Source organism: Elephas maximus, chromosome 9 (assembly GCF_024166365.1).
Source record: "Elephas maximus indicus isolate mEleMax1 chromosome 9, mEleMax1 primary haplotype, whole genome shotgun sequence".
NCBI classification, from domain to species: Eukaryota; Metazoa; Chordata; class Mammalia; order Proboscidea; family Elephantidae; genus Elephas; species Elephas maximus.
Window position 1 is genome coordinate 25,580,750 of NC_064827.1, and position 23,102 is coordinate 25,603,851.

General features: G+C 35.7%; 1 protein-coding gene across 7 annotated transcripts in view; it reads left to right on the forward strand.

Moving 5' to 3' along the window:
- Nucleotides 1–23,102, forward strand: part of CCDC171 (coiled-coil domain containing 171) — a 419,844-nt gene that overhangs the window by 56,039 nt on the left and 340,703 nt on the right. For all 7 annotated transcript variants that reach the window (XR_007518562.1, XM_049894821.1, XM_049894820.1 and 4 more), the window contains 3 exons: nt 12,884–12,976; nt 17,058–17,218; nt 17,494–17,632. Coding sequence is in view for 6 of the 7 variants with exons in the window: in XM_049894821.1 (XP_049750778.1) it covers nt 12,884–12,976; nt 17,058–17,218; nt 17,494–17,632 (393 nt within the window). In the remaining variant the exon portion in view is untranslated. The remainder of the gene's footprint in view (nt 1–12,883; nt 12,977–17,057; nt 17,219–17,493; nt 17,633–23,102) is intronic.

Below are 23,102 nucleotides of genomic sequence, written 5' to 3' on the forward strand. Positions count from 1 at the left end.
ATTATCGATTTTCAAATTCTTTGATTAGAAAAAGAATGTAAAAAGGATTCATAGATTCTTCTTAGTTATTACCTCCAACATATGTCTTTGGTTAAGTGGTGTGATGTTATAGTGCCTCTGATATTTAAATACTTGGAGACTTTGACTCTTTGAAGTATCTTTTTGTAATAATAAATGCTTGAGAGATTCAAGGCCATAAAGTACTATAACTTCTTTTTTTTCCAATAGCGAAGGAATAAATATTATAGTTAATTGCTAATACACATATAATAAATTAATTACAGCCATTTAAATATAACAAAATAAGATATGCTTACCGTTAAAACGAATCATTTACAGAATTTATCAGTCTTGGGTGTTTTAACATTCCCTTTGAGATCATTTATTCCTTTAGAATCATGTTTTTGAAGACGGTTTATTACTATATTCGTTATTTGGTTACTTGTTGAAGTGTCTATTCATGGGAATTATCAGATGAAAGAATATGGGAAAATAGTCATATAAACAACCACTTTCCATTTCCACAAGTTGTTGACGAATGTTTACATTCTGGAGTGAACTTTGTGTAACTGTTATGAAGCAGGGCTACGTAACACACTACTGAGAAATATTTACCTAGATAATGTGTACTTGTGTGATATTTCCTCCCCTGTTTTTCTTGATGTCTATATTAGGGTCTGTAGGGCTGCTATGAGTTGGAATCAACTCAACGGCAGCGGGTAGGGTCACTATGACTCGGAAATGACTCGATGGCAACAGGTTTTACTTTAGGTGGGCTAAATTTTATATAACAAAGTTTTTCTGCTTGCTTAATTCCTTCTTGTTCAAAGTTGAAGCTGTATGTATTCTATATAAAGAGGGGAGAATGTTGTAGGTGTCGTTTTTAAGCACAGCCTTCCAGCAATTTCATTGTATCCATATGTTTTCATAACTTTTATGAAACTTTTGGAATGGGCCCGTGGAAGCTGTAGGAGCAAATGTGTGGAGAACGTCTGGGTATGTTTGGTTAGTTCTGCTGCTGAGTTGGAGTCGGCAGCTCATGCCCAGCATTATGATAAAGTAACCTGTGCCAAAGGATTAGATAGGAGGCATCCTTCTCTAGATTGCCTTCTTCGAAGATTGATAAATTACTTTCCTGTTAGATTATCTAATTAGGCTTAATGTGATTTCGTGAGATATAGGTCATAAAATAAAGTGTTGGGATTAACACACAGTACTTACTAAAATAAAAATCTCATGGCAGTGTATTGCAGTAGGAAAGGACATGTCAGCCAGATAATAAATGAAAAAATATGTGATTATCTTCTGTTCTGTAAAGAACTCTATTGTTTATAGTGTTAGAGAATAGACCATGATACTTATATTACAGACAAAGCTGTAGGTAGTGAAATTGATCCGGAGTATATGTGATCTTGTGTTGGATTTTGTAATTTTAATCTTGAGTTCTGTTTTGCTTTCTGCCTTAGTTTTGTTGATCATATTAGGATTGAATGCCAGTGATACAATGTATAAGCATACTAGTTCTCTAGGTAGTATTATTGGAAAAGAATTTTTGAATGGCATGTTGATGCTCCTTTAGCACCCTCTGCTGGATATAGGAATTAATTCACCAGGCTAGAGAATTAAAAAAAAAAAAAAAAAAAATTAGAAGGGCTTTAATTTAATTATGTAAGTAAGGCCCCCTCCTGAAAAGAGTTTGTTTTAAGATTTGAAGATTTCTTGCTGTCCTTGCAGATTGTTTTTGTAATAACAAACAGCTTATAAGTTTATGCTTTCTCCTGGACATTTCATTCAAAACAGGGAGGTGTGAAAATAAAGATGTGAGCTCTGGTTTATTATTTCAGCCCCTTTGCTTTGTTTTTGGTCTAGGCAGAAAAAAACAGAACCTCTTCTTGATTTTTAGAATGAAAACCAGATAAATAATATAACTTCTACGTGAGAAATGAAAGGATTTAATTGTTCTTTTATCATGGAATCACTTGAGTATTTTAATAAAATAGAAGACAGCTGTTTTGATAGAGAAACTTACGTATATGATTTTTGGAACTTGAAAATATTTTAACGTTGATAGACTGGTTCCTTCTCTCTGTCTGCCTGTTTATAGCTTTTTACTTATTCTAATGCTTTATCCTCAATGCCATGGACATGGTGGCTCACCAGACCTGTTTGGACTTACAGAATCTAAAAGGAGCATGCTGGGTACTAAGAAAGCAGGTTTTATTCTTTAAGGGCAGCAGTGTTATTCTGCAGGCTTATTTATTATTATTATTTTCTTAATTTTTACTAGCAGTGGGGCCTATCTAGGGCAATGGTCATTTCAGTATGTGCTGAATGTAAGAATTTCTGTACTGTAGTGTGTACTGTGGAAACTCTGGTGGCATAGTGGTCAAGTGCTACAGCTGTTAACCAAAAGGTTGGCAGTTCGAATCCACCAGGTGCTCCTTGGAAACTCTATGGGGGTGGTTCTACTCTGTCCTATAGGGTCGCTATGAGTCAGAGTTGACTCGATGGCAGTGGGTGGGTAATATGTACCATGCTTTATGCCTCCATTGCCTGAGAGTCCCTTGTCCTAAAGTTTCAAAGTCAGCATTTAGAAGAGACTTTTTTCAAGAGTGGGAATCAGAAGCTTGATTTAGGTAGCTGTTATTTCTTTGACATTGTCCTTAGTTGTTCCACTCAAGGATTCTTTTTTTTTTCTTGAGGTATAATTCACATACCATAAATCCGCCATTTTAAAGTGTACAATTCAGTGGTTTTTAGTCTTTTCATGAGGTTATGCAGCCATCACCGCTATCTAATTCCAAAACATTTTTATCACTGTGGTAAGGAACCTCATACCCATTACTCCCCCCCCCAAAAAAACCATTGCCATCGAGTCAACTCCAATCCATAGTGACCCAATAGGACAGAGTAGAACTGCCCCATAGGGTTTTCAAGGAGCACCTGGTGGATTCAAACTGCTGACCTTTTGCTTAGCAACCGTGGCTCTTAACCACTACACCATGAGGGTTTCCCATACCCATTACAGTCATTCCCAATTTCCCCCTCCCTTTAGCCCCTGGCAACATCTAATCTGCTTTTAGTTTATATTCTGACCATTTCATAAATGAAATCACCTAGGCCTTTTATGTCTGTCTTCTTTCACTTACTGTAATGTTTTCAAGATTCATCCATGCTGTAGCATGTACTTTATTTCTTCTTATTGTCGAATAATATTCCCATGTAAGTAATTTTGTTTATCCATTCATCAGTTGATGGCTATGATGCAGAAATTCTTACCCTAAGGTTCCTGAATGGGATTTGGCTAGGAAACTCCTAGAAATTGTATGTAAAATATTATGTATGTATACATTTATGCTTTGTTTTCTCGTAAGAGCATCCATAGCTCTCATTAGATCTTCAGAGTGTTTATGAGCAAACATTCTGTATTATGGATTTATTCAGTTTGATCTCCTTCTAGACTCTAAGCTCCTTGAAGGAAGAATCTCATTTGGATTCATTTGGTATCTTCCAAAACTCTTAATATACTTTGAACATATTTGGAGCTCATTGTTTACTTGTCGAGTTAAGTGAGTGAATGGTTTCATTACTGTGGTTACCCTCAAGAATCTGGGAAGGTTTTCTCACTGCTCTTTTGGGATTTATTTTCATTATTTTAGTTTTTATGAACTTATGAGGCAACATTTAAGATATATAAAGAATAATATAGTACACTCTTGAGAATCTACCATTCAGTTTAAGAAATTAAAGTTTTTGCTCCCTTGTATAATTGCATTCCTCGCTCCACTCCCTGCTTCCCTGAAAGGTAATCAGTATTCTGAATTTGTTATTATCATTCCCTTGTATTTCCTTATACTTTTTAAATATTACTCTCTTTATAATTTCAGATAGGAACATGGATTATTGAAACTTCTGTGTTACTGATGCTGTATTTTCAATAAAATACTACTTGAAATGTTCATTTTTTTCCTGCCATTTTTGTAATTTGAAATAAAGACTTCTGGTGATATCAAAAGAAAACACATGAAAAATATGTCTTTCATACCACATGCTTCTCAGTTGCCAGAAAACTGGGAATGCTACTCAACAGATGTTGTTTGAAGGGAAAAAAAAATGCAGTTTTGTTGTATCTTTATAAGAACCAGGACTACCGATTTGGATGTATCCAACTTCTGTGCTTGGAAGGATAATAAAATCTCTATTAGTGTCACTTTGTACAAAATGGAATTTCTCTTTCAGATGCTTGTTACTGAAAGCAACCAAATCAAATTGATCTAGAACTGAAAATGTCCAGTGGGGCTTCACTAATATTTTGCACCTTGGTTCAGCATTTGCCAAGACTCCTTACACTGAGGGCAAACCATTAACAAAAATAACCCTTCTGTCTTCACTGTGTTTTTCTTCCTTGATCTGCTTGCATACACTTCTACATACCTGAGCAGCAGTGCTACATAAACAAAGACAGTATGTATCCTTTTTCAGGTAAATTTGAAACCAAAACCTTGGAGATTTTCTGTGAAACCTGTGTCTGTCAGCATTTCCCAGAATGTGTTCTGTGTAACTGTAGTCCCTCAAGTTAGTCTGTGAAAGAAGGGCTCTACAGTTAAAAGAAGGATGTTGTGATTAAGTCAGTTTGGTAAATGCAGTATACCCTGGCCTTCTCTTAGTCAAAGGGCACGTTACCTTTTTATAAGTTCTTTAGTAAAGAAAATTGTTTAGGGTTAATCTTGTTTTTGTCATATTCTCAGATGATGAAATTGCTTTTTATATAATAGCTAATAACATCCTATGGGACCAGTGGTCTCTGTGGAACATGTTTTGGAAAGGGTAAAAGAGAAGTGAGTATGAAATGAACATATATATATACATATATATATATAGACATATATATATATGTCTATATATATATAGTACTTCAGATGAAGGTTTACAAACAAACTAGTTTCTCTTTAAACATTTAGTACACATATTGTTTTATGACATTGGGTAACAACCCCACAACATGTCAGCAGTCTTCCTTCTTAACTTTGGGTTTCATATTAGCAACTTTCCGGTTCCCTCTTGCCTTCTAGTCCTTGCCATTGGGCTGGTGTGCCCCTTTAGTCTCGTTTTGTTTTATGGGCCTGTTCAATCTTCAGCTGTAGGGTGATCCTCAGGAGTGACCTCATTAGTGAGCTGAAAGGGTGTCCAGGGGCCATACTCTCAGGGTTTCTTCAGTCTCTGTCAGGCCAGGAAGTCTAGTCTTTCATTTTGAGTTAGAATTTTGTTCTATGTTTTTGTCCAACTCCGTCTGGGACCCTCTATTGCGATCCCTGTCAGAGCAGTCAGTGATGGTAGCCGGGCACCATCTAGTTGTAATGGACTCAGCCTGATAGAGGCCGTGGTAGATGTGGTCCATCAGCCCTTCGGACTAATCTTTCCCTTGTATCTTTAGTTTTCTTCATTTTTCTTTGCTTCCAAAGGGGTGAGACCAGTGGAGTATCTTAGATGGCCACTCACAGGCTTTTAAGACCCCAGACACTACTCACCAAAGTAGAATGTAAAACATTTTCTTTATAAACTATGTTATGCCATTTGAGCTAGATATTCCTCAAGACCATGGTCCCCACAGCCCTCAGCCCAGCAATTCAGTTCCTCAGGGAGCTTCGATGTGTCTATGGAGCTTCCATGACCTTGCCTTGTACAAGTTGTCCTGGCTTCCCCAGCATTGTGTGCTGTCTTACCTTTCACTAAAGTTAGTACTTATCTATTGTCTATTTAGTGTTTTTCCATCCCTACCTGTCCCCTCCCTCGTAACCATCAGATTGTTTCTTTTTGTGTGTAAACCTTTTAAGGAGATTTTACAGTAGTGATCTCATACGATATTTTTCCTTTTGCGATTTACTTATTTCACTCAGCATAATGCCCTACAGATTCATCCACGTTATGAGATGCTTCCCATATTCATCATTCATCATATTCTTTATTGTTGCATAATACTCCATTGTGTGTGTGTACCACAGTTTATCCATTCATCTGTTGATGGGCATATAGGTTGTTTCCATCTTTTTGCTATTGTGACCAGTGCTGCAATGAACATGGGCGTGCATATGTCTATTTGTGTGATGACTCTTATTTCTCTAGGATATATTCCTAGGAGTGAGATTGCTGAATCATGTGATATTTCTGTTTCTAGCTTTCTGAGGAAGTATCCTATCGTTTTCCAAAATGGTTGTATCATTTTGCATTCCCACCAGCATAAGAGTTCCAATCTCCCCGCAACCTCTCCAACATTTCTTATTTCCTGTTTTTTTGATTCATGCCAGTAATGCTGGGGTGAGATGGTATCTCACTGTGGTTTTGATTTGCATCTCTTTAATGGCTAGTGATTGTGAGCATTCCCTCATGTGTCTGTTGGCTGCTTGAATGTCTTCTTTGGTGAAATGTCTGTTCATTTCTTTGGCTCATTTTTTAATTGGATTGTCTTTTTGTTGTAGAGGTGTTGGATTTTCGTGTAGATTTTAGAGATTAGACCTTTGTCTGATTAGAAATAGCCAAAATTTTTGTCCCAGTCTGTAGGTTCTCTTTTTATTCTTTTAGTGAAATCTTTTGATGAGCATAAGTGTTTAATTTTTAGTAGATCCCGGTTATCTAGCTTATCTTCTGGAGTTTGTGTGTTGTTGGCTGTGGTTTGTATCCTGTTAATGCTGTGTATTAGGGCCTCTAGCGTTGACTCTATTTTTTCTTCTATGAATTTCATAGTTTTTGGCTTTATATTAGGTCTTTGTGCCATTTTGAATTAGTTTTTGTATATGGTGTGAAGTATGAGTTCTGTTTCATTTTTTTGCAGATGGACATCCAGTTTGTCCAGCACCATTTGTTAAAAAGACTGTCTTTTCCCCATTTGATGGACTCTGGGCCCTTGTCGAAGATCAGGTGACCATAGGTAGATTTACGTCTGGCTTCTCAGTTCTGTTCCATTGGTCATTATATCTGTCATTGTACCAGTACCAGGCTGTTTTGACAACTGTCATGGTAGTGCGAGTCTTCCTACTTTAGCCTTCTTCTTCAGTAGTGCTTTACTTATCCAGGGCTTCTTCCCTTTCCATATAAAGTTAATGATACATTTTTCCATCTCTTTAAGGAATGTTGTTGGTATTTGGATCGGGATTACATTGTATTTGTAAGTAGCTCTGGGTAGAGCTGTCATTTTCCCAATGTTGAGTCTACTATCCATGAGCATGGTATGTTTTTCCATTCATGTAGATTTCTTTTGGTTTCTTGCAGTAGTGTTTTATAGTTTTCTTTGTATAGGTCCTTTACATCCCTGGTTGGATTTATTCCCAAGTATTTTATTTTTTTAGGGGCTGTTATAAATGGTACTGTTGTCTTGATTTCCTTTTCATAGCTCTCTTTATTCATATATAGGAATCCAAATGATTTTCATATATGTATATCTTGTATCCTGCCACTCTGCTGAAGCTTTTTATTAGTTCCAGTAGATTTCTTGTGGAGTCTTTTGGGTTTTCTATGTATAGTATCATATCATCTGCAAATGGGGACAGTTTAACTTCTTTGTTACCAATTTGGATGCCGTGTATTTCTTTTTCTTACCTTAATGCTTTAGCTAGAACTTCCAGCACAATGTTAAATAGAAATGGTGATAAAGGGCATCCTTTTTTTGGTCTTTTTCCCTTCTCAAGGGGAGTGTTTTGAGCTTCTCTCTGTTAAGAATGGTGTTGGCTGTTGGCTTTGCATAGATGCCCTTTATTATATTGAGGAATTTCCCTTCTATACCTATTTTATTGAGAGTTTTTATCAGGAATGGGTGTTGGGCTTTGTTGAATGCCCTTTCTGTGTCAATTGAGATGATCATGTGATTCTTTTCTTTTATTTATGTGATGGATTACGTTGATTGATTTTCTAATGTTGAACCATCTTTGCATAGCTGGTATGAACCCTACTTGGTTGTTGTGTGTAATTTTTTTGATATCATGATGAATTCTATTGGCTAGAGTTTTGTTCATAATATTTGTATCTATATTCGTGAGAGATACTGGTCTGTAATTTTCTTTTTTTTGTGATATCTTTGCCTGGTTTTGGTATTAGGTTTATGCTGGCTTCATAGAATGAATTCAGACGTATCACTTCTTTTTCTATGTTCTGAAATAGTTTGAGTAGTACTGGCGTAATCTCTTCTCTGAATGTTTGGTGGAATTCTCCAGTGAAGCCATCTGGGCCAGGGGTTTTGCTTGTTGGGTTTTTTTTTTTTTTCAATTGCCTTTTCAGTCTCTTCTCTTGTTATGAGTCTGTCCAAATTTTCAACATCATTTTGTGTTCGTTTGGGTAGGTAGTGCGTTTCTATAAATCTGTCCATTTCCTCTGGGCTTTCAAATTTATTGGAGTATAGTTTTTCATAATACTCTGTTATGATCCTTTTTATTTCAGTTGGGTCTGTTGTAATGTCCCCAGTTTCATTTCTCATTTGGGCTATTTTCATCCTCTCCTGTTTTTCTTTTGTCTATTTGGCCAGTAGTTTGTTGATTTTGTTGATCCTTTCAAAGAACCAACTTTTGGTTTTGTTGCCTCTATTTTTCTATTCTCTATTCCATTTATTTCTGCTGTGCTCTTTATTGGTTCCTATCTTCTGATGGCTGTGGGCTTCTTTTGCTTTTCTCTATTTGTTCAAGTTGTATAGCTAATGTTTTGATTTTTTCCCTTTTTTGATGTGTGCATCTATTGCTATAAATTGACCTCTGTGTCCCAAAGGTTTTGGTATGATGTGTTATCATTCTTGTTTGAGTCTAGGAGTTTTTTTATTTCATCTCTGATTTCTTCTTTTATCCAGTGGCTTTTAAGCAGAGTGTTACTCAGTTTCCATGTAATTGATTTTTTTTCCTTGCTCTTCCTGTTGGTAATTTCTCCTTTGATGACGTTGTGGTCAGAGTAGATACTTTGTATTATCTCAGTGTTTTGATTTTCTTGAGCGTTGCTCTGTGGCCTAAGATGGGGTCTATTCTGAAGAACGTTCCATGTGCACTGGAAAAGAATGTGTACTTTGCAGCTGTTGGGTGGAGTGTTCTGTATGTGTCTATGAGGTCAAGTTGACTAATTGTGCCCTTTAGTTCTTTCTAGGTGTTTCTTTCTAGCTGTTCTGTCCTTTACTGAGAGTGGCATGTAGAAGTCTCCTGCTATTATGGTGGAACTGTCAATTTCTCTTTTCAGTGCTGTTAGAGTTTGTTTTATGTATTTTGGAGCCCTGTCATTGGGTGCATCGATGTTTATTATGGTTAAGTCTTCATGATGGATCATCCCTTTAATCATTATATAGTGCCCTTCTTAGTCCTTTATGGTGGATTTTGTTTTAAGGTTTATCTAAGATTAGTATTGCCACTCCTGCTCTTTTTTGGTAGTTATTTGCTTGATATTTTTTTTCTATCCTTTGATTTTTAATATATTTACTTCTTTTTTTTTTTTTCTAAAGTGTGTCTCTTGTAGACAGCGTATTGATGGACACTTTTTTAAAATACATTCTGTCACTCTCTGTTTCTTTATGGGTGCATTTAGGCCATTTACATTCAGTGTAATTATTGAATGATGTGAGTTTATTGCTGTCATTTTTTTTTTTTTTTGTAGTGCTGACATTTTGTTTGTTCCTCTTACTCTCCTGTGCTGAATTCCTTTTGTTTGTGGATTTCTTTTGTTTTTGTAGATTTTGTTTTATTGATGAGTAGGTTTGTTATCTTTCTTTGTGATTACCTGGAAATTTACCCTTGTCTTCCTAGGTTTGAACCAGTCTATTATTACTTGGTATTGCCTTGCCTCCCTCTCCATTAAAAGTTCTATACCTACATCATTTATTCCCTCTTTTATTGTTCTGACATTGTTGTCATTTAGAAATTAACTCCTCTGGTTTCCTGTTGTAATTCTTTTGGTTTTGGACAGTCCTTGAGTGTTCAGTCCCTAGGTTGGTATCTGGCTGGTACGATCTTGTGTCCTAGATTCAGGCTGTGGTCTGATATTGTTTGTTCTCAGACTAGAGGACTCCGTTTAATAATTCTTGTAAGTTTGGTTTGGTTTTTACATATTCCCTTAATTACTGTTTTTCTAGAAATGTTTTAATTTCACCATCATATTTGAGTGAGAGTTTTACAGGATGTATTATTCTTTGTTGGCATTTTTTTTTCTTTCAAGGTTTTATGTATGCCATTGAAGGGAATACTTTTTGATTTACCTTAATATTACAGCAGTATTTTTTTTTTTTTTTATAGATAGGAATTGATTGAGTTAAACTTTCCGTTCCCATTTACCTTTTCTGTTTAGGCATGAATGGATTACTACCTAACTCTAATGATCTTTTTGCAGTGGTTGTCAACATATAATTTTTTTTTATTGTAGATGAGGCTTACAGAACAAACTAACTTTTCATTAAACAGTTAGTACACGTATTGTTTTTATGACATTAAAAACCCAATGACGTGTCAACGCTCTCTGTTCTTGACCTTGGGTTCCCTATTACCAGCTTTCCTGTCCCCTCCTGCCTTCTATGCCTTGCCCCTGGGCTGGTGTGCCCCTTTAGTGTCATTTTGTTTTATGAGCCTATCTAATCTTTTCAAAATATAATTTTGACAATTAGATAAATAATGATACCAGCACCATTTCTGGTTTTATGGAATACCTTGAGTCTTTAGATTAAATTGAATATTTACTAGTTTTGTCTTTCAATGGAATGCCTATAAGTTGAAATACTTTAGTTGGCCCTTTATGGCATACAGATTTAAAAATTAGATTTTGCTTTGAAAGAGCTTATTTGCTACTAATTTCAAGTATTATTTCATCCTTTTGGATTTAAATTATCTTTAGACATGAAGCATCATATTTGGACTTACTGCTTTATCTACTCTCTGAAAAAAATCTCTCTTCTAGTGTGATAACTCATTAAGAAATATTACTAACAGGGTTGCAAAACCTGAGTGTAGCTAATAGTTCAGTGTAACAAATATTTTGTGAGTTTCTGTGTGTGCAACCGTAAGTGATTAAATCCCCAGTGAAAGCAGAAGTGCTTGTCGACTGCACAGGCCATCAGCAGCAAGTGTCTGAAAAAGGCCCCTAGAGAGGAGGGCATGCTTGTGTTTACGCTTTGCTCTTTAGCAGACATTACAGGAATATGCTTTGCTAAAAGAAAAGTATAGTCTTTTTTTAATTATTCAGACTGCTTGATTGGATTATCCAGTCTGTTGTTTTATGCCCCTTCTCTTGTGATCCATTATCCTCTGTAAACAAAAAGAAGTAGGGGGAGAAAGGAAAAATCAAATTCATCAAGCTGAACATTTTTAAAAGGCTTTTAGCTTAGGCTAAATAGTTGAGTAAATATAGGAGATAGTGACTTACTTGTTGCCTAAATTTTATCTAGTGAGGAAAATTCAAATTAGTAATGCTTTCTCTATGACGACTGAACTATCTATATTCAACAGAGAAGACTCTAGACATGACTTTTCTTTGCTACGGTTATCTTGAGACCTATGCAGCTGGGTGCACCCATTGCACTACTTACCCTGCGCCTGACAGGCTTTTGGTAGTGATCACTTTCTTCTTTGGGACTAGAAATCCAGTGCTTCCCAGACTGGCATTTTCTCAAAAAGACGGCATTCAAAATTAAAGCTTTTGACTTTTCTTCTAGTCAAGATGGAATAACAGGGACTGGATTAACCCTCCTGCCTGAAAAATTAGACTTCATCAAAATGAAAACTTTTGCTTTGTGAAATACTGCTAAGAGAATGAGAAGACAAGCTGTAGAATGGAAGAAAATATTTGCATGTAATATGTTCAACAAAGAGACATATCCAGATTATATATAACAAACTCCCAAAATGCAATAGTAACAAACAAACTGATTAAAAAATGGGGAAAAGATTTTAGCAGGTACTTCTTCAGAGAAGGTATTAGATGGTAAACGAGCACATGAAAAGATGCTCAGTGTCATGAGTCACTAGGAAATACAAATTAAAACTAAATTGAGGTACTACTACATGCCTATTTAAATGTCTAAAACTTGAAAAAATTGGCCATGCTCAGTGTTGGTGAGTATTTGGAAACATTGGAAATTTCTTACTTTACTGTTAGGAATGTGAATTGATACAGCCACCTTGGAAAACAATTTAGTAGTTTCTTAAAACATTAAATCAGTTGACCCTGTCATTTTACCTTTTGCTTTTTACCCCAGAGAAATTAAATTGTATGTCTACACAAAGACTTGTATACAAATACTCATAACAGCTTTATTTGTAGTAGCCTAAACTAGAAACAACTCAAATGTCCATCAAGAGGCGGATGTGTGTATTGGTTGTGGTGTATTTGTAGAATGAAACACTATTTAACAATGAGAAAGAATGAACTATTGATTCATACAGCCATGTGGATGAATCTCAGAATAATTATGGTGGGTGAAAGAAGCCAGACAAAAGATAGTACATACAGTATAATTCAATTTATATGAAATGCCTGAAAATACAGACTAAGCTATGGTGACAAAAAATAGATCAGTGGTTACTTGGGATGGGGGTGAGATAATGAGGGGCTGGAGGAAGGGATAGCAAAGGGACACAAGGAAACTTTTTGAGGTGATGGAAGTGTTCCCTACCTTGATTGTGGCAATAGTTTCATGGATGTATGTATATGTCAAAACTTATCAAATTGGATACTTTAAATATGTGTGGTTTATTATATGTAAATTATACTGCAGTAATAACCAAGTGAGTTCTGGAACATTCATCTTGAGCATTATTTCTACACTGCACTCCTACAAAGTAAAAAAAAAGTGGTTAGAGTAATTTAAAGTGTTAATTACAGTTCTGACATGTACTGATCTGTGTCTACTTTAAATACCAATGTATTTGTTTTTCAGGCAACTACTCTAAGAGTGAGAAAATTAGAAGAAAACATTGAAGCAGAAAGAGCAGCACATTTAGAATCAAAATTTAACTCTGAAATTATCCAGGTAAAATGTAAATAATTTTTGTAATGGATTTTCTTAGGTTGTGTTATATCATCTGGGAAAAACAGCATTATGTTCGGAAAACTAAGGTGTGCAATTAGAATGCGTAACATAGGACACTCGTATATACTATGAGGATATAGTTGAGCACAGTGTTGACTGCTTTAAGGAGGGATTGGCACACTGTTGTCCATGGGCCAGATCCTGCCTATTGCCTGTTCCGGTAAAGTTTCCTTTTGTCTGTGGCTGTGTTTGTGCTGCAGTGGCAGAGTGGAGTAGCTGTGACAGAGATCTTATGGCCTATGAAGCTTAAAATATTTGCGATCAGGCCCTTTACAGAAAAAGTTCGCTGATTAGTGTTCTTTTTATCAACAGCCATGGGATGAATTTCTTTTGTGAACATCTAAAAATGCACCTTCATTTATTGAGTGTCTATCCTGTGCATACCCCATTACTGTATTAAGAGTTGAAATATAAAGGCAAATGAGTTCCCTTTTGGACTTTGCATCTATTGTGAGAAATCTATATGTCCATATGTATATGTATATTGATCAATAGATACAGATGTATAGGTAGAAACACAAAATTCTAATAAACTATGGGGGCATAATAAAGAGAAGAATTGAATATGGAAGGGAAAATTAAAGAAAGGCATTCTAAGGAAAGTATACTTTTTGCTAGGTTTTGGAGAATGAGGGGGAATTTCTACGAGAAGTGAGGGTATAGCATTCTAACCAGAGGGTAACAAACTACTGCCTGTGGGTTAAGTCTATATGTAAAATTATTAACTATATATTAGCTACTCATATAATTTAAAATTAATATTTGATATCTAACTTAGTGCTCAGATTTAGAAAAAAAGCAAAAGTTTATACGTGAACCATAAACCTCTAAATATTGGCAAGTATTCCGAATGAGGTGTATCTAGTAAAGTCTCAGACTAGTTCAAAGCAAATAAGACCGTTAAGTAGTTTTAATTCATCACCATGTTGTCATAAACTATTGTTAAATATGTGTTTGAAGTATTCTATTATCAAGTTTGTTTGGATGCTGTGGCAAAAAAAAGAAAAATGAGAAAGTAGAATCAAAAGCAAAAGACTTGACTCAAAATTGTTAATTTGAAGTTTTAACCTTCTTTCAGTTGGTTTGGTTTACCATTTGTGAATGAGTGTGCTTAAAATATTTGCCGTTTTTTGAAAGAGAAAGAAGATAGCAATGTAGTCAGAAGAAAATATTTCCTAGATTTGTTATTTGACTTGTTAACAGTGCATTTAGGCAAAAATAAGGAAGATAAATAGAACTTAAAAGGCTACAAATTGAAAATTTAAATTGAGTTGTATCTATTCTTCATAACTGGGCAAATAATCAACATCACAATAAATGGAGAAAAGATTGAAGTTGTCCAGGATTTCATTTTACTTGAATCCACAGTCAACACCCATGGAAGCAGCAGGCAAGATATCAAATGACATATTGCATTGGGCAAATCTGCTGTAAAAGACCTCTTTAAAATGTTAAAAAGCACAGATGTCACTTTTAGGTCTGAGGTGTGCCCAAGTCAAGCCATGGTGTTTTCAGTTGCCTCATATGCATGTGAAAGCTGGGCAATGAATAAGGAAGACTGAAGAAGATTGATGCCTTTGAACTATGGTGTTGGTGAAGAATATTGAATATACCATGGACTGCCAGAAGAATGAACAAGTCTGTCTTGGAAGAAGTACAGCCAGAATGCTCCTTAGAAGTGAGGATGGCGAGACTTTGTCTCACATAATTTTGACATGTAATCAGGAGGGTCCAGTCTCTGGAGACATCATCCTTGGTAAGGTAGAGGGTCAGCAAAAAAGAGGAAGGGCCTCAATGAGATGCAGTGCTGAAAATGCTCACTTGTCTATGCCAAGAAATTTGGAAGACAGCTGCCTGGCCAACCGACTGAAAGAGATCCATATTTGTGCCTATTCCCAAGAAAGGTGATCCAATCAACTGCGGAAATTATCCAACAATATCATTAATATCACATGCAATGTAAAATTTTGCTGAAGATTATTCAAAAGTGGCTGCAGCAGTGTATTGGCAGGGAACTGCCAGATATTCAAGCTGGATTTCAGAAATGGACGTGGAATCAGGGATGTCATTGCTGATGTCAGATGGATCCTGGATGAAAGCAGAGAATACCAGAAGGATGTTTACCTGAGTTTTATGGACTGTACAAAAGCATTCAACTGTGTGCATCTTAACAAATTATGGATAACATTGTGAAGAATGGGAATTCCAGAACACTTAATTATGTTCATGAGGAACCTGTCCTTAGATCAAGAGACAGTTGTTTGAAGAGAACAAGGGGATGCTGATTGGTTTAAAGTCAGGAAAGGTAGCATCAGGATTGTATCGTTTCACCATACTTAATCTGTATGCTGAGCAAATAATACGAGAAGCTGGACTATATGAAGAAGAATGTGTCATCAGGATTGGAGGAAGACTCATTAACAACCTGCTTTATGCAGATGACACAATGCTGCTTGCTGAGAGTGAAGAGAACTTGAAGCACTTAACTGTTGAAGATCAAAGACCACAGCCTTCAATATGGATTGTACCTCAACATAAAGAAAAGAAAAATCATCAAAACTGGACCAATAAGCGACATCATGATAAATGGAGAAAAGATTGAAGTTGTCAAGGATTTCATTTTACTTGGATCCACAATCAACATCCATGGAAGCAGCAGTCAAGAAATCAAATAACACATTGCATTTGGCAAATCTGCTCAAAAGATCTCTTTATGGTGTTAAAAAGCAAAGATGTCATCTTGAAGACTAAGGTGCACCTGACTCAAGCCATGGTATTTTAAGTCACCTCGTATGCATGCAAAAGCTGGACAATAGGTAAGGAAGAAAGAAGAAGAATTGATGCCTTTGAATTGTGATGTTGGCGAAGATTCTTGAGTATATCTTGGACTGCCAAAAGAATGAACAAATCTGTTTTGGAGAAGTACAAGCAGAATGCTCCTTAGAAGCAAGGATAGCGAGACTGCGTCTCACGTCCTTTGGATATGTTATCAGGAGTGATCTGTCCCTGGAGAAGGACATCATGCTTGCTAAAGTAGAGGGTCAGCAAAAAAGAGGAAGACCCTCAACGAGATGGATTGACAGAGTGGCTGCAACAGTGGGCTCAAGCATAACAACGACTGTGAGGATGGTGCAGGATTGGGCGGTGTTTTGTTCTGTTGTACTTAGGGTCGCTAACAGTTGGAACTGGCTGGATGGCATCTAACAGCAACAGCATACCACTACATAGAGAACCGCCATTTAAAAATTGTTTTATAGATTTTTTTAATAGTTACATATTATTATTTTGTGGAAATATGCATTAGTTTGCTATTCTACCATTGGTGGACACAGACAATTCATTTTGTAAAATGTTTTATTATGTAAAATTTCAAGCATATGCAAAAGTGGAGAGAAGAGTAAAAGAAACCCTTGCTGTATCCATCACCCAGTTTCAGCAGTTAACTCTGGTCAGTCTTGTTTGATATACTACGTCCCTGGTCCCCGATTGTTTTGAAGCAAGTCCCAGATATCATATCCTTACACTATAAGTATTGACTTTTTCAGTCAAATAGTATTTTTTGATAATAAAAATTCTACTTTTCTATAGTCAGTAATCTCTGAGAATAAAAAGATGTTAGCTTTTTTAGATTTACAAATATGTTTAGGTAATGATGGGTCTCATAAGAGAAGAATACTTCCTTGGTTTTTAAAACCACTTAATTGATCATATTTTATAAAAGAAGTATTTGAGTGGATTAGTAGGTCAAAATTGGGCACTTTGGTAGGATAGGTTATATAGTATCAGCCTATCTTTTTTCATAATACAGGTAACTCTTCATTCTTTCATTTTTCCTCCCTTCCAGTAAACATATTGAGAAAGGGAATAAACTGGCTTTTGTTTGTTTTCCTTTTTTAAACCAAAGCAGAAAAAAACGTGTTTGGATGAATGATTATCTGCTGTTAAGAAAGTAGTCTACTCAATTTAAGATTGATGCTAGTATTTCTTAGGTCGCTTTAATTTCTATACTGTCATCTGGTAGTTACGGATTCGAGACCTCGAAGGAGCTTTACAAGTAGAAAAGGCCAGCCAGGCAGAAGCTGTTGCTGATTTGGAAATGATAAAAAATGAATTCAAAGAAGTTGAAATTGCGTATGAGAGAGAAAAGCATAATGCACAAGAGAGCTTTGCAAAACTAAACATGTAAGTGTTTACGGTAAAATCAATACTAACCAAACCTGTTTTGCCTATAACCTGGATCATAGTACAAATACCTGTTATCAAAAAGGGAAGTGTTACCCTCCTAAAGCCTTTCATTTAAGAATACGTGATCTTTTTTTCTTAGAAAAAAGGTAAGGGTGGCCTGTTGGCATGAAAACATGATATATACAGTGCATCTGTCACTTGTGCTAAAGGTATATAATAGCAGTTGACAAAAATATATTTGTAAAACCTGCTCTGACACTTTAACTTTTCAGATTGGAAAGAGAATATTTCTCTAAAAACAAGAAACTAAACGAAGAGATAGAGGAACAGAAGAAAGTAATTATGGACCTTTCAAAGAGACTCCAGTATAATGAAAAAAGTTGCAGTGAATTACAGGAAGAACTGGTAATGGTAAGGATGAAAAAGAACACCCTACGGCAATTACTTTATTGGTCAGGCTTGATGTGTGGCAAGTTTTTCCCTCACTGAAGCTCATGAGATAGTAGTGTGAAAATAACTTTAGTGACATGTGGATACAAAATTTCAAAATTAGAGATGCTGATTACTAACAAACATGTATAGAATAAAGCCTCTGATTTGGAATGATTGGGGGAACTAACTGAATTAGTAAAAACTCTAAATTATAGAATGTTTTAAAATGTGTTCAGGAGTTTTTCTTTCTTTTTTTTTAAAGTACATAAAACAATGTTACCTGGGGTGAGAAACTCAGGATTTATAATCAGTAGATCTAATGACAGATTCCAGCGGCTCTCTTTTATAGTCGCTTTGTACCGGATCTTTCTCTCTCCACTCCCCAGTAATCTAGGTTTCATACCATCGCCAGCTTCATCTTTCTAAAATACTGATCTGATCTTGTCAACCTCCCTTTTTTCAAAAACCGTCGAGGTCTTGTTGCCTTCAGAATAAAACCCAGCTTATTGTCTGTTGTGCAATCTAAGGACCTTTTTATTTTACCTCCGTGTTACTTTTCCAGCTTCTTTTACCATTGCCCTCCATTTTGCTTCAGCCCCCTTAGAATACTCCTAGCCTCCCAAACACATTATATATTCTTATAGCTTCTTTCCTGTGTTCAAGCTGTTCATTTTTGGGGTGACATTGATTGAAATGCTCTTCCTCTTCTTTTCTACCAGCAAATTCCTAAAAATCCTGGAAGGCCCACCTCTGTTATCTTGCTATCTGTGAAGCTTTTCACCAGTTCATCTTTTTTCTTACTCTCCCATCCACCTTAAGTCAGAATGTTGCCCCTCCTCAGTCTTGTGTTTCTTTAGCATTTAGTTTAGCATCTTCATTCTAACACTTAGTAAAATCTGATATGACCTCTCCCAAGAGATAAGAGATTGTAAATGCATTTGTTGCTGTTGTTGTTAGGTGCCGTTGTGTTGGTTCCGACTCATAGTGACACTGTATACAGCAGAACAAAACACTGCCCAGTTCTGTGCCATTGTCACAATCATTGCTATGCTTGAGCCCATTTTTACAGCCAGCGTGTCAGTCCATCTCATTGAGGGTCTCCCTCTTTTTTGCTGACCCTTTACCAAGCATGGTATCTTTCTCCAGGGATTGATCCCTGTTGATAACATGTCCAAAGTATGTGAGACATAGTCTTGCCATCCTTGCTTCTAAGGAGCATTCTGGTTGTATTTCTTCCAAGACGGATTTGTGTGTTCTTTTGGCAGTCCATGGTATATTCAGTATTCTTTACCAACACCATAATTCAGAGGTATCAATTTTACATACCCACATTCCACCATAGAACTTGCCTCAATAAACATTTGTTGAATGGATTTGTTTGGTAGATGCGGCATACTCTTACTCTGCAGTTTGCTGGGAACTCCAACAGGGAGGGCATAAAGTTTAGAGTGATATTCTCTGCCCTCTTTATCTCATTCCCCACATCCATACCTTGTTCCGAGACATGGCTACTTCACTTTCAAATATGCCCCATAACTCTTAGTTCTTCTTACCGAGGAAGAAAAATTATTTCTCCTTGTCAAAAAAGGTGGAGCCCGGATTATTCTAAGAAGTGTTGGCCAAATCAGTGCTGCTCAGGCAGAAAGGCAATTATGGAGTAATATTTAAACTTTTCAGTGTATTCAGATTATCTAGTATTAAGTTGTATTATGTAAGTCTCCAGTCAGCTCATGGTATTCAGTGTGCTGTAGTTCAGGGATTGATCTCATCACTTGTTCTATGCTTGAATTTGTAGTTGGGTAGTTTGGACGTGGGGTCTAAGAAAGTTCAGAGCTCTCTGTGTAGCATATTCTGGTGTCTGTTTACTGTTCTGTGTGACCTTCAATTCCATGGCATGTCCCACTCCTTAATGCCTGGTTCAGCAGGAGTTAGTTCAACAGGGTGAATCAGTGGTGGAGAAAAACATGTCAGTATCTTTGAGCTGAGTCCTGTATTTGATTTGCTTGTTTATTAGATACTGTCCTCAACAGTTTGGAAAGTCAGCCGGAGTTGTAACTAAGAGTGTAATAGTTAAAACATTGTCACCAACATAAATTGTATGAATTCTCCCAATTGTGTCCTTTAGCACTTCAGTGTGGGAACGCTGGTGGTGCAACAGTTAAGTGCTCAGCTGCTAACTGAAGAGTTGGCAGTTTGAACCCACCCAGCAGCTCCACAGGAGAAAGACCTGGTGATCTGCTCCCATAAAGATGACAGCCTAGAAAACCTTATGGGATAGGCCCTCCTCTGTCCAGTGGGTCACTATGGGTCAAGATCAACTTAACGATGCCTAAGAACAACCACTTCAGTGGCTAAATAGGAAATAAAAGGAGACCGATTTAATTTACCACAGAGAATATTGGTGCTTTATAAGAAAAAAATTTACTAGGTGCCAGCAGCTTTCTTCCTTTTTGAAACTTTCACAATTCGATGGATGATCTAAAATAAGGCGTGTTGCAGCTCACCAGCAACCTTTGTTTGCTTGGTTGGGTCTTTTGTGGACATTTTATAAAACACAATTGTTTTGATCATGGTGCTGAACTTGTAGACTGTTCCATCTTCAAAGCTTGATGGATTGCTAAAAGCAGTTGAAGATCTGTGAATAATAGTTCCTTGCTGAATTGAAAATGGGGTGCTCAGAAATCTTATTCATGTTGCAACCTAAGTAAGCTGCAATTTATGTGATTCCATCTTAGCTCTTAATATGTTCCCTTTATTTTTTTATTCTCTTAAACCCTTGCTTAATGTCTTGTTTTCTTCCATCTTTCTCTTCTTTTCATCCTGTTTTTTCCTTCTATATTATTTTTTTCTTTTTCTTTTCTCTTTTATGCTTATTAGAACTGTTGCTCTCTATCTCCTTACCTGATTATAATATGAAATTTAAAAATTATTTGTCATATTAAGGAAAATACTGTAATTTAAATAGTAAGTGCAATGTTTTAATTTTTGTAAAAAATTAAGTCTTTCATTTCCCTAAATACATTTTTCTTGTATACATTCCTTTATTGATTTTTTAAAAAATAGATTAATGGCCCTTGGGGGGAAAAGTTGTTTTCTTTCTTTTTTGTTAAATTCCTCTCTAAATATCTAACAAATTAAAATTGTAAAGCAATAAAAAATGGAGTTTTTCTAGTTTAAGCATCCCTAAAGTCTGCTTGTTATTTGTGGTTTGAAGTCATGATTATTGTTGACCGAACAGAAAATGACTTAAGAAGAAGCTTTTGCCTTCAGCTTTTGGAAATGAAACTTTGCTCTAATGTCATCCTATGATGTCATGTACCCTAGTGTGTCTTTCCCAAAGTGATATTTCTTTTGAGCATAATACATAGTTTTGTTATTTTATAGAATATAGATGGGAAGCGTAAATTACCTACAAGTTATTTTTCTCTTCCTTTGAGGAAACAGCTTGTTTGGTAGTTGAGGTCATGTTCATGGCCGTTATTCAAGCCTTGGTCTTTTATTCTCTCTGTTGCTTTGAAAGAGAACATTAAAGCTGCTTTTCTCAGTATGTTTACTAGTGAGATAAAGGTGTTATTAATAATATACAGAGACCTTAGGAAAATTTGAAACTTAAAAATAGCAGCTCTACAATTTAGTATAGCATAGCCTCTCAGATCTGGGAGGGACCTTAGAGATACCTAGCCCAGGATACATAAAGTGTTAATAAACCCATTGGAAAGTGATAGCTCCCCTGTTTCAGGAGATAGGAATACAAAGATAGACTGTAATTTTGGAGAAGTCCAAACTGAGCATGTTGAGTCTTCTGTGGGCATTTACCAAATATAAACCCAGAAGACTTTTAGCTGTGCTTTTATATTAATGAGATTACTTCTATTCAATGTATGGATTTAAAAAAAGTGATTGGTAGAACAAATAGTATATTATTATTATTTTAAATTTCATATAATTAGTAGAATTTCAACATAGGACAACTAGGAATTTAATAAAATTAGTTTCACGTTCTGTGTTGTATACTATTGAATTTCACTTAAAAAGTTATTAAGAATTGAGCTATTAATTTCAAGATCTGTGAATTTAATAATGAGTTAATCAACTACTAAATAAAAATGAATTCATAGTTTAAGCCACTTAGTGATTGTGCTTATTAAAGTCCGTTAGCGGCTCAACAGATCCAGGTGGGGCTTTTCAGACTTTACTGTGACTTTTTATATGTGCTTCTCTTGAAGCAGGGGAGCGATTATTGTCAAATTGGTATTATTAGGACTTGCTTTGTGCCTTCTTCAATGAAAAATTTTTAAGTTCATCATTTCTTGAGATTTGTTTTTCTGCCACTCAGTAATATTTAGGTACAGCTCTAGGAGAGAGCACATATTGAAAAGGGAATTCTAGTTCTCATGAGGTTTTGCTTGAAGAATGTTTTAGTCTCTAAAGAACTTGTGATTGAAAATGGTCAAGTGTATATTTCTTCCCTTTACTTTGGGGGCTTAGCTGATTATATAAGAATGATGATTGCTAGCATTAGATAGGATTTTTGAACGTGTTTGATTGCAGTGCTTTATAGTGAAGTTAATGTTTCTTGATAATATTTTCGTTTCAAATGATTTATTAGGTTTGCTTTAGAGAGACGTGTTTCTGATTTTGTAGAAGGTTTTGAAAACGATTGGGCTAATAAATATTGTATTCTGCATTTTTATTAAAATTTTTGATTCCTGTTTTTCACCCAGAATCATAGTAGTGTTTCTATATGAGCATTGTTTTTGCTAATATAAACACCATTTTCTGTCACTCTTAGTGACCGTTAAAATTTCATACTATTAAAAAGTATTGACTGAATGTGTGTGTGTGTTTCTGTATGTACATTTAAATGTTTGTTATGTAGGACTGGCTTCCTAAGTAATTCTGGGCAGCTTGAGATGAAAAAAAAAAAAAAATCCATTGGTATTTTTGGTTGAACATTTTCCTAAAATTTGTGAAAAAGATGGCAAGGGATTTATAATATAGGTATAAAGCTTTTTCATTCAGCTTTTTGAAATTTATTCCTATACAAATTAGTAAAATTTGAAAATCCAAACTTCTTTTTTTAACCTAAAAAAAATAATATGGTACTTGTGTGTGTGTGACAGAGAGACACAGAGAAAGAGAGAGAAAGCCAGAGAGAAAGAAAGATATCTTTGTATGTTAAGGCCCATATTCAGATTGGAAGGTAGCATTTACTGAAAAATAAACTAATTATAAAGCTACATAAGGAAGGGTTACATTTCATCGTATGAGATGATCAGTTGGGATCATAGAATGCTCACATCCTTGGAAACAGCATAGGCAAGCAAAGAGGGAAAAATATGGTGAGCTGTTTTATGAAAAAGTAAGAGATTTTAGCTACCGATATGATCAAGGAAAAGCTGCAGATGGTGATAAGTATGAATGCTAACTGGATAAATTCAGTACAGCT